Below are 15,118 nucleotides of genomic sequence, written 5' to 3'. Positions count from 1 at the left end.
GTTTTGGGTCTTCAGGGTATTTTGTGTCTTCAGGGGTCTTGGTGGTCTGAAGGGTCTTGGGGGAATTAAAGTGTCTTCAAAGGTCTGAAGGGTCTCAGCAGTCTTAACGCAATTAAGAGGGTTAATTAAGAGGGTGGTAAAAAATTTTTTGAAGAAGAAGACGTTTAGGTCGCATATAAACATAGCGACATACATAACCATATACGTTTGCTCTATTATAATAAGATGAGGGATACTCGACTTTGTCAAGACTATTGTCGGCCTATGCATCGGCAGAAAAGATAAAGAGTTCACAAAGGGATGCTAATCCACGAAAACCTGCTTCCCACGATTGTGAACATTCCTTCGTCAATTTCCAGTCAATTATAAGTAACCACCTGATGTTGAATAATATGCGGACAACCTGCGAATGACTTTCGTGTTAAAAGCAGGTATCTGAGAAAAAGGATGGCCCAGTTTTACATTCATGGCCTCCACGCATCCAGCACAACACTTCACAAGACCAAGTTCAGTATTCTCCACTAAGCTCATCTTTGACGCATTTCCCGAGCTATGTGTATATCTTCCTCGATTGTTGAAAAGTCATTCTTTGTCACTTCAGCCTCCCCCGGTGGTGTAATTATGACCCCCCTAATGGAATACAAAAATAGGGGCAATACCCCTGGGTGCTCACCTGGTAGAATAAAGCAGTTTCTACACCGACTAAAGGTGTGTTAAACACTATCACGGTATTTCAAACCAATTTCAATGGTTGCTCGAAGACAAGGCAGCATGTGGAATCATACTGACGTAATCATAAGACTTTGAACAACCCAAAGAAAACAATTTTTGAGTGCAACCCCCCCCCCCCCTCTTTCCACCCCCCCTTTCATATCCCACTTGTCGCCATCTTGATTTTCAGCACTTTAAGCCCCCCGCCCTCCCCCGTAGACCCCCACTGACTCTGATCTTTCCAATGCTGTGAACAAACTTTGGTATATCACGAGCGATGAAGGTTGTGATCAAGTTTCATAAAAATTGTGTGTGTAGTTTCAGAGAAGAGAGCAAATATGTACTTAGTGGGACTCAAAACCCCACGTAGACCTCCTAAGATCTCAATTTTTTAATGCCATGAACAAACGTTGGTACATCACATGTGATGAACGATCGTTGTGGTCACGTTTCATCGGAACTGTATGTGTAGTTTCTGAGAAGAAAGCAGAGCAATCCTCTCCCCTCTCGCCCCCCCCACCCCCCCCCCCCCCTAGGCTGCCTGAGGGCCCGATTTTTTTTAGTTCAGGGAATACACCTTGCTACACCATGGGTAATGAAGGTTGTGGTGAAATTTCATCAAACTTATGTGTGTACTTTCAGAGGAAAAAGCAAATTCCTATTTTTTGGGGGGGTGGGGGGGGGGGGTGGATCAAACATGGGCCCACTTCGACACCCCGTAGATCCCCTCAGACCCTGATTTTCTGTCGTGATCAAAATTTAGTCACAACATAAGAAATATCATATTTACCAAGTTTGGCCACAATCCCATCAGCGGTTTCGGACAAGTCGCAAGCGTTTACAGGCTGACGGACGGAGGACGCACCATCCCATGCGCTCCCCGGAACCACGTTCCAGGTGAGCTAAAATAGTGGGATGTCCTGAGCCAGTAATACTCCAAAACGAGCGCACCAAGACTTTCAAAACATTGAACTGATAAATGAAATGATCGTAGAGAAAAACAAACTTGGCTCATGAAGCACGAGCTACAAAGGGCAGCTGTCATTTTGTTTTTTTAACTACAAATTAATTTGCCATGAAAGTTAAGACTCGACACGACCCGCGGTGTGATTCACTTCTGTAAGGCTGTGAGGAAGAGAAACTCTTCTGTCAATCGTGAATGTGATCCTCATCTTCCTTGATGTTTGTGTTGTTGATGTAGATTCCAGATGGGAGGTCATGCGTGTGTCATTCATTCTTTCCACGTTCACTTCCGTCTTTAAATAACTCAAACCTGTCAAATAAACAAGGTGCTCTTTGAAGCTTACGATTGTCAAAAATAGTCTTGTCCTCATTGTCTCATCACTGTATCGTGTGGCCAATCATATAAATATAACTGGAAATTGCATTATCATCCGCTGTTCCACCCTCTTTGTTATCCCACTTGCCGCCATCTTGCATTTCAGCACTTTAATTTGAGTCTCCAACTCCATAATGACAAAGTCCCTCGACAACACATTCGTTTGCACATTTAATTAAAAGTTTACTAATGTTACTTTCTTCATTAGATCCAATCATTCCTACCTTCTTGGGTGGTCGGCAGAGGAATGTTTTTTAGGAAAAGTCTTTCATAAACCGGCTGAAAATACTCGATGTTCGACTGGAGTAAAATTGGGCACACCTTTGGTAATTTGTCTGGGCTGCCGGCGATAACTCGACTACTCTTTGCAAAAGACACCCACGATAATGCGAGCAGATAGGACGTCAAATTGAGTACCAGCTCACTGGTAATTCCCTGTGTGTCGCAAGACGCGACTAACAGGGTTGGCGGCAGGAAGGGCATCTGGCCATAAAACATTGCTTCAAAAAGGGGACCATGGTGCCCGAAAAAGGCTAACCCTGTTCTGCGGGCAAAAATGGCCTCGACAGGTATTTACACAATGACAATGACACCACAATGCTTTTACCGATTGCCATAACAATATCGTTTAACATTTTTCCATCTCAATCCCACAACAAATATAATAATAACTAGAACTGCCACTTTAAAACTGCTGGCAGTGATGACAGGTTTACTCGCACCCACTTTTGATACAACCCCACTTTTCATACAACCCCACTTATGATACAACCCCACTTATGATACAACCCCACTTATGATACAACCCCACTTTTCATACAACCCCACTTATGATACAACCCCACTTATGATACAACCCCACTTTTCATACAACCCCACTTTCATTGGACATGCTTTGACACAACCCCCTTGGATACAACCCCGACACACACACACACACACACACACACACATACATACATATACACACACACACACACACATCCCCCCTACCCCCTCCCACACCCCTCCCCCCACACGCACACCCCTCCAAACACACACACACACACCCACACACACACATCCCTCCCCCCCCACACACACACACATCCCTCCCCCAACACACACACACACATCCCCCCTACACACACACACACACACACACACACACAAACACACACACATCTGCGCTCCCTCCATACGCACACCCCAACCCCCCCACCCCCACACACACACATAGCCACCACCCCCCACCCCCCCACCCACACACACACACATACATCTACACACACGCACATCCACACACACACCCACAAACACATCCAAACACACACACACACCCACACAAACACCCCCACACCCCTCCCCCCACACGCACATCCCTCCACACATCCACACACACATATTCCCCCTCCCCCCCACACGCACACCCCTCCACACATACACCCCCCCCCCCACATACACGCATATCCACCCCCCCCCCCCCCACACACACACACGCCCACACACACACACACACCCCTCCACACACACACACACACACATCCGACCCCCCCTCCTCCACACACACACACACACACATCCCTCCCCCCCCCCACACCCACACAAACACACATACCCCCACCCCCCCCCCCACCCCTAACACACATACACACGCACACACCAACCCCCCCCCCCCCCCCCACACCCACACCCACACACACATCCACACGTGTCAATCCATGCACTGATTGCAGAAAAAGCCATTTTAAAAAGAAAATTAACCTGAAATTGCAGACAGAATTATTTATTTTATCTGAGAAGCTAAACGATTCTTCTTCTTCAGTCGCTCACAACTTTGAGTGAAATACGATCTAGTTAAAAATAGTCAGAATTTGAGCAAATCTGTTTCATTCCTTTGTTAATATGCGTGCCCTATTGACAAATCTGCAATTATAATTTTTTTGGAGGTTGAAATGATCATGGGAGATCGCGTTATAGTGATGACGTCTTTAATGGACATCTTCTTCTTCAGTCGCTCACAACTTTGAGTGAAATACGATCGAGTTAAAAATAGTCAGAATTTGAGCAAATCTGTTTCATTCCTTTGTTAATATGCCTCATCTATTGATAAATCTGCAATTATAATTTCATTTGAGGTTGAAATGACCGCGGGAGATCGTGTTATAGTGATGACGTCCTGGATGGACATCTTCTTCTTCAGTCGCTCACAACTTTGAGTGAAATACGATCGAGTTAAAAATAGTCAGAATTTGAGCAAATCTGTTTCATTCGTTTGTTAATATGCCTCATCTATTGACAAATCTGCAATTATAATTTTTTTTGAGGTTGAAATGATCGTGGGAGATCGCGTTATAGTGATGATGTGTTTTATACCTCTCCCACCGCCCCCTTCCCATGCCCCCCCCCCCCCAAAGCCCTCGCCCTCTCTCAGATCTCTCGATGTCTCCATGTCTCTCGGTCCCTGCTCTCAAATGTTGTGTTTGTGTCCTTCCCCCTCTCTCCCCATCTTGTCTACCGCTCCCGATGTTATATGTTTTATGTGTCGGTTTGTCTTTCTGTGTGATTAATGTTCGCTCTTTCACGAGCCTCGATATTGTATACAAAAAAAAAAAAAAAAAAAAAAAAAAAAAAAAAAAAAAAATGTCTTGGATGGACATCTTCTTGAATCTTATTCAGTCGCTCACAACTTTGAGTGAAATACGATCGAGTTAAAAATAGTCAGAATTTGAGCAAATCTGTTTCATTCGTTTGTTAATATGCCTCATCTATTGACAAATCTGCAATTATAATTTTTTTTGAGGTTGAAATGATCGTGGGAGATCGCGTTATAGTGATGATGTCCTGGATGGACATCTTCTTCTTCAGTCACTCACAACTTTGAGTGAAATACGATCGAGTTAAAAATAGTCAGAATTTGAGCAAATCTGTTTCATTCGTTTGTTAATATGCCTCATCTATTGACAAATCTGCAATTATAATTTTTTTTGAGGTTGAAATGACCGCGGGAGATCGCGTTATAGTGATGACGTCATGGATGGACATCTTCTTCTTCAGTCGCTCACAACTTTGAGTGAAATACGATCGAGTTAAAAATAGTCAGAATTTGAGCAAATCTGTTTCATTCGTTTGTTAATATGCCTCATCTATTGACAAATCTGCAATTATAATTTTTTTTGAGGTTCAAATGACCGCGGGAGATCGCGTTATCGTGATCACGTTCTGGAAAGACAATCGGTGTGTTTCTTCTTCTTTCAACAATAAAGATTTATAGCTTCGAGACCATACATCCAATCATCTTGAAATTTTGCACACTTGTTCCGCTTGATGAGAGCTACATTGCATTAAAAACTCAAGTCGATCCATGCAGTGGCTCAAGAGTTACAAGCTTTTTAAAATTTAAATTCCATTATTTATTGCGGCCAAACCATGTGACTTATCAAAACGTCTCAAGTAACGTTGAAACATACCCCCATGAGGAACATTTGTGTAAAGTTTCCACTCGATATCTCCACAAATTATGGAGGCGATTCCATTTCTAGTTTGAGCTTTAAAACGTCATAACTCTGAAACCATGTGTCGGATGATGTCGTGCTCGCTGACTTTTTTGTTCGTCATGGGTATGCGAATATGCATGCCAAGTTTGGGCTCGATCCGTTCAGTCGTTGCGGAGAAAAAGGGGTTTTTGTGTTTTTTTCACAGAAAACAAGATGGCGGCCGAACCATGTGACGTATGACTTCGAAAATTTTTGCATTCTGAGTTTTTTTTAACTATGCATCTGGGAAAAAAAATCCCATTTTCGGGGGAGAAAATTTTTTGTTTGACGAATTCTAACCTCTTAACGTTAGCATTTTAAATATACTCGATACACATGGCTTTTGTTCCCGTTGAAGAGTTGTTTAGAATGAGCCATTCCTCAAATTTTTCCATTGAGGCGTTTCGGAGATACAGAGGGGAAAAGTTGAATTTGTTTTACAAGATGGCGCCCATACCACGTGACATATGACGTCATAATTAGCATTAAAAAATTCTCGGAGCCGAGACGATCATTTGATGAAAATTTCCTGTCAATCCGACCAGCGGTTGCTGAGAACATTAATTATGAAGTTTTCGGAGGTGCAAAATAGGGCGGAAGAATAATAATAAGAAAAACTCTAGCAGTAATAATAGGTTTCTCTCCATTTCATGGAGAGTAAACCTAATAACAAGTCAGGAGACGACGATGGTTCACGAGCGAGCGGTATTCAATGACAAAGGACGGACAATAACCAAAGCAGGCCCGGACAGGCCGGGCCCGGAAATGTCAAAACGAAGGTTACTGACCTTGAAATGAGATAGAAAATAATGTATAATCAGTTATGAGGTTAGTTAGCTACACAATACCGAAAATTCGGTTCGATTCCGACAACTTTGAAACTTTGACCTTTGTGACCTTCAAAGGTCAAAGGTCGAAGATTCTGAAATTTGTTGGAAAACTTGTATTTCATGATGTATGTGATAATATAAGATCATGTACGACATTTCACCCTATCAGGAAGCGAACAATGTAATAAAACCATCAAAAATCGACTTTTCTAAATTTCGTGACCTTGTGACCTTGACCTTGGGGCGAAAATGAAAAATCGAGCTCCGTGGGGCTAGACACATGACATTGGCCTAACCAAATACCCAAACCCCTATCAGATTCCACCAACTCCCTCGGAGAAGATGTAGCTTGAAATCGATTACCCTCTAAAAAGACGTCTTTTTCGGGCGTGGCTCCGCCCACAATGGGCGCAATACGCCTACTCTCGGCAGGACACAACTAGATCATGATATCAACCTCCCACCCAAGTTTCATCAAGATCGGATGATATCATCGGGTAGTTATGCTGCAGACAGACAGACAGACACATACACAGACAGACGCACACACATGACGAATAAAGTGGTCACTCTGTTTGATAACTCGTGAACCAAAATTACACAAACCCACAAGACAAATACTGTACATAATTACAATTCCATCCCACATATAAATCTTCATCTAATCGTTACTAGGCTGGCAGGAAGGCCAATAGGTATGCCCATTCGCCTTTCAACCGCCTAGCCTGGGTTTGAATCCCGACCCCACTCTAAACTGTCAATCCGGCGTTCCGCAGGCAGGGTGATTCATCAATGTGTGTGCCGTCCCTCGGATGGACGTCAAGCCGGGTGTCCCATCTGCCGGCACTAGTCGATTGACGTTAAAGATCCCACAGTGTCCTTCACAAAGAGTAAGCGAGCTATCGCTGGCACTCTGACAAATTCAAGATTCCTGCCATAACCCCTCGGGGAGCAAGGAAGCACAGCGACCCCTGCGGCCTTGCGCTACCTATAAAAGAACATAATTGTTGTGGGATTGAGATGGGAAAATGTTAAAATATGTAGTTATGGTAATCCATAAAAGGATTGTGGTGTTGCAATGTGGTATGATTCCTACCCTATTTGGTTGTTGTTTTGGAATTCCATCCTGACATGTTTTTTTCATTTTTACTTCTGCCACCAAGGGTGGACGGAGGTTATGTTTTCACCTTTTTTGTCTATCTGTTTGTCTATGAGCAGGATATCTCAAAAACATAGAGACTGATTCGGACGAAACATGGTGGATGACTTGAGTATGTGACAAGAAGAAGCCGATTCGATTTTGGTTCAGGTCCAGACCCAGATCCGGCCTATCAGTGGGATAGAAAACGGAAAATGTTCATCCTGGTGGAGGTTTGTGCTTTACCAAGTGTTGGTCTAGTTTTAAAATGTTTTTTTTTGTGACGTGATAAATAAGAATTGTTGAACAATTAAATGTTTTATTGTGTTACTAGACCAGTTATACCAGAAAGATTATCAGAAAATCAGAAATCAGTTAAAACCTCTTCTGGTGAAACTGCCAAAATCAAGACTCTCTGCTCACCTTCACTCCTTCATTCCTCTTTTCTCCCGCCTCTGGAACAAACGCCCTCACACTCTTCAATCCCACTCCTCCCTCCAGGTCTCTAAAACAGCTGTTCACCACCATCTCTTATCTTCCCCCATCAATTCACTCCAGATCCACTTTTTTGGGGGGGAAATCCCGACTTCTTTCTTTCCTGGAAGTTCTAGCAGTGTCCATGTGTTTTATACCTTTCCTACCCCCCTCCCCCGCTTTGCCATGCCTCCTCCGCCCAAGCCCTCTCCCTCCCACAGATCTCCCGATGTCCGTGTTCTCTGCTGTTGTACTTGTGTGCTTCCCTCTCTCACCCCATATTGTCTCCCGCTCCCTTTATTGTATGTTTTGTGTGTCCGTTTGTCCTTTTTGTGATTGATGTTAGCTCTTACACGAGCCTCGATCTTGCATACAAAAAAAAAAGGACAAGAAGAAGAAGAAGATAAGCATATGGAAGACTGCATTCACAACAACGTACAAGAGTGATGAAACGAATATTTTGACCTCATGGATACATGAAAAACTAGATCGGTACTCAGCAGAGCGCATACATCCGCCAGGCTGAACAGTTTATGGTTTCTATCCCACCGATAGGCCGGATCTGGATTCGGACCTAAACCAAAATCGAATCGGCTTCTTCTTCTCACCCAACCAACTCGTCCATAACTTTATATAATGTTATATATCATTTTTGGCCAAATCACTCAATGGTGAAGGATCACTTTTAAAAATTCTTGTGTCCAGATCTGGATTTGGATCTTCACCAAAATCTCATCAATTCTTCCTTGTCACACACCTATCCTGTCCACCAAGTTTGGTCCGAATCCGTAGATACCATTTTTGAGATATCCTGGTCTCAGACAAACAAACAGGGGTCAAAATATAACCTCGGTCCATTTTCGGTAGCGGACTTAACGATGCAAACAAAACTTATTCAAAAGCAAGCTTGCCTTTCATGTAGTTAGTTATATGATTAAGAAAAAGAAAATTCCACAAGATAGCAGCTCATGGAAGGGTGAAGTGACGGAGGGTAAAAGGGTAACAAACTGATGGTGGGGCATTGGGGCAGCATGTGCTCTCAAAAAGCAAGGGGTTTAATGATCTGAAAGAGAGCAGAAACACAGTACCCTGAAGAGGGTTGGGTTAGGGTTAGGGTTAGGGTTAGGGTTAGGGTTAGGGTTAGGGTTAGGGTTAGGAAGAGTTAATCAAGGCAGAAGAGCTTGTTTCTGTTTGTTCGGTTTTTTGTTCAAAAAGGTCTAAGGCTCATGGAAGAGCTGTAAAATATTGAGCACATGCACAGGGGTGCACATACACGCGTGAGCACACACACACACACACACACACACACACACACACACACACACACACACACACACACACACACACACATCTCGTTTTTTTACTTCTGTTCCCACAATTCTACAGCTTTTGTTCTATATAATCCACTATACATCACACTTCGGTCAGTGTGTGTTTATATTAGTATTGGGGTGGGTCGGGTGGCATCCCAGAGGTCAAGGGTTCATATCTTACCTTCAGGTTGTTCAGTCTGAATAATTTGCATTCCAATATTCTGCAAACAAACCTGGCACCAAAATAATTTCCACGTTGCTATTGCAGTCTGTAAAAACCCAGCTTTCTTATCAATGACCTTCAGGGAAGGGGCGACTACCTGCGTCTCAAAGGAAAATCGTGCAAAGAACTTCAATGGAGGTCATCAGGCCCATCAAGCCTGTGCAATGGAAGCCAACCTGTGGTTGATTGTCCGTACTGTGTCCTTTTTACGGCATAGCCCATAGGACAAAGCTGTCTAGAGCAGTGTTTGTCCGTCTGTATGTATGTATGTATGTATGTATGTATGTATGTATGTATGTATGTATATGTATGTATGTATGTATGTATGTATGTATGTATGTATGTATGTATGTATATATGTCCCCTCAAACGTATACCAATCAGAGCTGAGGATCTGGTCACATGACAGGGTGATGTAATTACGTCTGATGTCATTACGGCGGTACGGCGGCTGACTCTCCACACTCTGGCATTCTGATTCCAATTTCGTTCAGGCCGAACATATCGTTGAACCTGTCATATATCACAATCGCCATGCTTTACCTTTACGTTTTTCATTCAGTGTGAAACACAAACAAACCGATTGTTAAAATGATCATGAAATATCGAAAGCATCGGGGTTACAGCTCTTCCAACAATACGGTATGTATACTGTATAGTTTAGTACGTATAGGCCTTAGGCTTCGGGCCGCTTCAGACAAATTAAGCCCAGGTTTCTTAATACAGTAGTGTATCGTTTCAGTAGTATCGTTTTCATAATAATAATAATATCGTAAATATGACCATAAACACCCAATGTCGTGAATACAAAGTTAATGGTTTGAAGCGGTGTATGGTTCATGAATCAATGATGAGCGGTGTACGGACTAACCACCACGGAAGTAAGGAATTCGCCTCGGTTTTTCGATAGCATGTTATTTACCCAACCCTTGTGTGGTATATAGATTACAGTAGATCTTCCCTCAGTTCTGTAAGTAAAACTTACCTCACAGATGTCGGGATTCCTCCAAATTTATTTGTTTAATGTTATAAATCTAATCATATGTGTTTGTGGTTTATAATATTTTACAAGCCCGGCTATGCCGCTGTTAGACTTTCGGTCTTGTTAAATGCTGAGTGTCAAGCGACGAAGCAGCACGTACCATTTTTAATGTCTTTGGTATGACTCGGCTGGGGTTTGAACCTCCAACCTCCCAGACTCAGAGTGGATGCTCTAACCATGATATCACCATCGATTCTTCCCTGCCTGGTCTGTTCCACATGTTATATCAATCCACACATTGTCGTTTACTCTCAAGTCCATCAAGGCAACTTGGAACGGTCACTATAAAATGACAATGGCATTAAAAAAATTCCCCAAATTATGAAAAGCGCAACGTAAAACTCATAACGTTGTTTCGGGTCAGGAAGTGTTGAAAGCACGCTATGTGAACCAACTTTAGAGGCCTTTTTTCCCCCACAGAGCTGGGTTGGCCTTTTTCGGGCACCGTGGTCCCCTTTTTGAAGCAATGTATCATGGTCCGGGTGTCCTTCCTGCCTCCAACCCTGTTAGTCGCCTCTTGTGATACACAGGGATTTACCAGTGAACTGGTACTCAATTTGCCGACCTCAGAAGGATGCCAGGCTGAGTCAACCCTCCTGGTGTTAATTCAGCGATCGACCAGGATTCAAACCAAGGATCCTAGGATCCCAAGCCAGCACCCTAACCGCTAAGCCAACACCAGGCTTGAAAGAACGCGATGTATCTATCTATAATTCCATTAATCTCTGTGTGTATGTGTGTGTGTATGTATGCGACAACGATTTCTCGACAACTACCGGTCCGATATACTTGAAACTTGCCAGGTATATTGCTGGGGACCCGAGGATGTGCCTTTTCAAGGTTTGAAATTAATCGGACAAGTACTTACCGAGCTATGGCGATTTAGCCGTTCGCCGTTCGCTTTGGCGTTGCGAATGGACCAAACCATTGCATGTAAATAGAGGGGGGGGGGGTTCTGTGGTCGTTGCGAATGGACCAAACCATTCATGTAAATAGAGGGGGGGGATTGTCACTGTACTCGCAAGCCGTTCGCCGTTCGCTTTGGCGTTGCGAATGGACCAAAACATTTCATGTAAATAGAGGGGGGGGGATATAATTTTAGATAGATATATAGTACGGGCATATATATAGTACGGGCATGCCCTAGTTTGCTATAAATGACGCAAGCCATAGCAATGCCTCACTGTATTCAAATAAGTGAGAGATTCAACATGCTCACACGAGAGCAAACAAAACAGACAACTGCCTTGACGCCTCTTCAAAAGGAAGACGCAGAGCGAGATGTTGCGCACGCAGCGTGTGTCACAGCAAAACAGCAGTTTAAACCGATGTTTTCAACACATCCACCTTAAAAAATTCCACCCTAACCCAAACCCTGTCTTTAAAGCTTATAAGCGAGCAGAGGGCGATCTGACAATTAAGTTATGCGAATTTCATAAATTTCATAAATTTCATAAAACGTAAAATATATATATACAGACTTGGCATTTAAAATGGAATTTTTTTTTTTCTTGACTTGGTTTTACTTTCTGAACTCAGTATATCAATCTGGTGAGTTTATTTTACCCTTCGGTGATGTCTTTGTTGAAAGAACCATGTCATTGATTGTCTTTCGCAGCAAGAAGTCAATAACAGGATTATATCACAGGTGGCGTGACAAAATGTAAGGACAGGTACATTTGACGATTGGCTTCACAATCGGGTATATAAGGGTTGTTGCGTTCTGTATTAGTGGAAAACAACTGCTGCACGTCTCCAAAAGTTATTGCCGCTTCCTCTGGAGATGGTCCGTCAACTTGACAATGCTGTTTGTCATGGAGTGGTGGCTTTACGAAATTCTGGCATGAAACAGCGTGCTATTGCTCGGCAGTATGGCATCACTCAAGGTCAGGTGTTAAAGATCCTGAAACGAAATGCTCAGAGGGGTGTCCCTACTCCAATACCGAGGCCAGGACGTCCACGCAGAACCACAAGGAGAGATGATCGCCAGCTGCACCGGTTAGTCTGCAATGGCCATACCAAGTCAGCTAATCGGCTTAGGGCTGAGTGGCAGCAACTGACAAATGTGCCTGTATCCAGAAGGCGAGTCAACCAACGACTGGTTCAAGCAGGCTATCGTGCCAGGCATCCCCTGAGAAAGCCACGCCTGACCAGACAACACAGCCAGCGCCGATTGCAGTGGGCCAGAGAGCACCGTCAATGGCAGCCAGGACACTGGAATCACGTGACCTTCAGTGACGAGTCTAGATTTCTGGTCTATCGTCAAGATGGCCGCGTCCGAGTGCGCAGACAAGTGCATGAAGCCCACAACGAAGATTGTATAGTGCCAAGAGTCCAAGCTGGAGGTGGTGGGGTGACCGTTTGGGCTGCTTTTCATGCAGGGGGCAAAATTGACATGGTTGTTCTGAATGGAAACCTGAACCAGTTCAAGTACAGGGCCATTCTGGAAGAAACATTGCTTCCATTTGCTCGTGCAGCCTTTCGAGGAAACTTTGTCTTACAAGATGACAATGCATGGCCTCATCGTGCTCGCATGATCCAACACTTTCTTGCTGACCGTGGTGTAGAGCATATGGAGTGGCCTGCCATGTCCCCGGATATGAATCCGATAGAGAACTTGTGGGCAGAATTAACGCATCAAATCGACAACTTGGAACAGCAGCCTACCTCTGTGCGTGAATTGCAGCAGACTATTGTCACTGCATGGCAAGCGATTCCTGTCCAAACCTTGGCAAATCTGGTGAACAGCATGCCTCGACGTGTACGTGCTCTCCTGAATGCTCGTGGGGGTTAGACGAAGTACTGAACTGTAATTTTACTGTCCATAATCCCAGTCATAATTTAGCTTTTGTTTTTGTTGAAATTTTTTTTGGCTAATGTGCAAAATAAAGAGATACTTCTGGAAAACGGACAGAAGTTTAACACAGTACTGTCCGTGAATTGAGTTCGATATCAGTTTACATCACTTTCAAGGATCAATTTATTTGCTTCGAAATGTCAAATGTGGTTTTTGTTTCTTTTAAAGGTCACATTAACAAAATCTAGAATAATTTCAACATAATTCCAATGAACTTTTGGTTCTAAGACATCTTGAAAAGTAAGTTCACCCCCACAAAAAAATATTCCATATTAAATGCCAAGTCTGTATATATATATATAACATGGTGTACCATAAAGGAATAGCTAGGGCTATCTGTGGCATCTCTAATTTAGAAGAGAGTAGCCAACAAAATTAAACGAATTCATTTTTCATGCACGCATATACTTGGCCGGTGGATTCCAACATGCCAAATGGTACGTACACACAATGGACAATAGCATAGACAATCGGAAAAATAGGGACATATATTACCCTCCAAGTATTCATAATAATAATCCAGATCAGCCACTTCACTCTGATCCTCCTCGTACATATCCTGCATGGTCATCTTCATTGGCTCTCGGGAACGCCAACGGACTCGGCAAGAGCAAGGCGGCGACCTTGCATCAGGAACATTTCACGCTAGCCACCATGGCGAGAGAGGTACACGACACTCGATCCTAGCACATTGTAGGTCGTGTGCCAGTGATAGAGATGGTACAAGCGGTGCCCCATAAATGGCGGATGCGATGCCGACACGAGCCGCAAGTGCCAGCCTCAAATCCCCCTCACCTAATCGCCCCCACGAAACCCGACGCGTGACGTCATCCGTGTGCCGATGCCGCAGCAACACCCAAGCGGAATACAGAAAAAGCCCACAGGCATGACAACAGTATCACGGCAACGGCGGAAGGCAAAATATAATAATAAAGGACCAAGTTTAAGTCTTGCCAACATGGTGTCATTTTATCATCACCTTTCCTCAATGCCTGCGTTTAAAATTCAATTACGTCAACGCATAAACGTAAGTAAAGTCAGGACGAGCAATGACTGAATGCTCAAAGACGAGACCGATCAACGCATGGTGCCGTGAACACTCAATTTGCAGAATTAACTGTTAAAAGTGACTTTTTGTTTCATCTTCTGCAAAAGCAACTAAAAAAATTTAAAGGGTGCAGCAGAGGGGAATTCAAACAATTCCAATGACTCTCCATCTTTTATTGTTTTTTACAGTGATCTAAGGCTCGTAGAGGTGCTTATGTATAATTCACATGTATGACAAGAACATTTACATCACTAGCAACGGTACCCGCCCTATGGGCAGAGCTTCAACTGGGAGGCCCAAATGAAAAGGCAAAATATCGGAAATTGAAGGCTTTTTTATTTTAAACGATTCATATAAACATCCGTTGAATCATATCACACGCAAATCATCAAAATCTAAACAGTATTTGTAGAATTTCAATAAAAGCCACGTCACTGTTCATATTGGTAAATATTATTCCATCGTGTTTGAAAAAACTGGAAAATTGAAAAATTGGGGAAAAATTGGAAAACCAATATAGCCTATTTTACTCCCAGGGGTCCCAGGATTACCCACCCAAAATAACTAAAATAAAAAATAAACAAAAAACAAAATGTCATTGAATGGTCTCATGTAAAAACCATCAACT

General features: G+C 43.3%; 1 protein-coding gene across 5 annotated transcripts in view; it reads right to left on the bottom strand.

Annotated features, from left to right (window-relative positions):
- LOC137434292 (trafficking kinesin-binding protein 1) overlaps positions 1-15,118 on the bottom strand; it is a 1,208,017-nt gene that overhangs the window by 76,932 nt on the left and 1,115,967 nt on the right. The window contains exon 1 of one of the 5 annotated variants that reach the window (XM_068127172.2): positions 13,938-14,028. The exons of the other annotated variants lie outside the window; for them this stretch is intronic. Coding sequence (XP_067983273.2) covers positions 13,938-14,019 — 82 coding nt within the window. The 5' untranslated portion in view covers positions 14,020-14,028. Of the gene's footprint in view, positions 1-13,937; positions 14,029-15,118 lie in introns of those variants that run through there. 5 annotated transcript variants of the gene reach the window in all.

This window comes from Myxine glutinosa, chromosome 10, assembly GCF_964187855.1.
Source record: "Myxine glutinosa chromosome 10, kmMyxGlut1.1, whole genome shotgun sequence".
Classification (NCBI taxonomy): Eukaryota; Metazoa; Chordata; class Myxini; order Myxiniformes; family Myxinidae; genus Myxine; species Myxine glutinosa.
The sequence above is the reverse complement of the archived record's forward strand: the minus strand, read 5'-3'. Positions and strand labels throughout refer to the sequence as shown.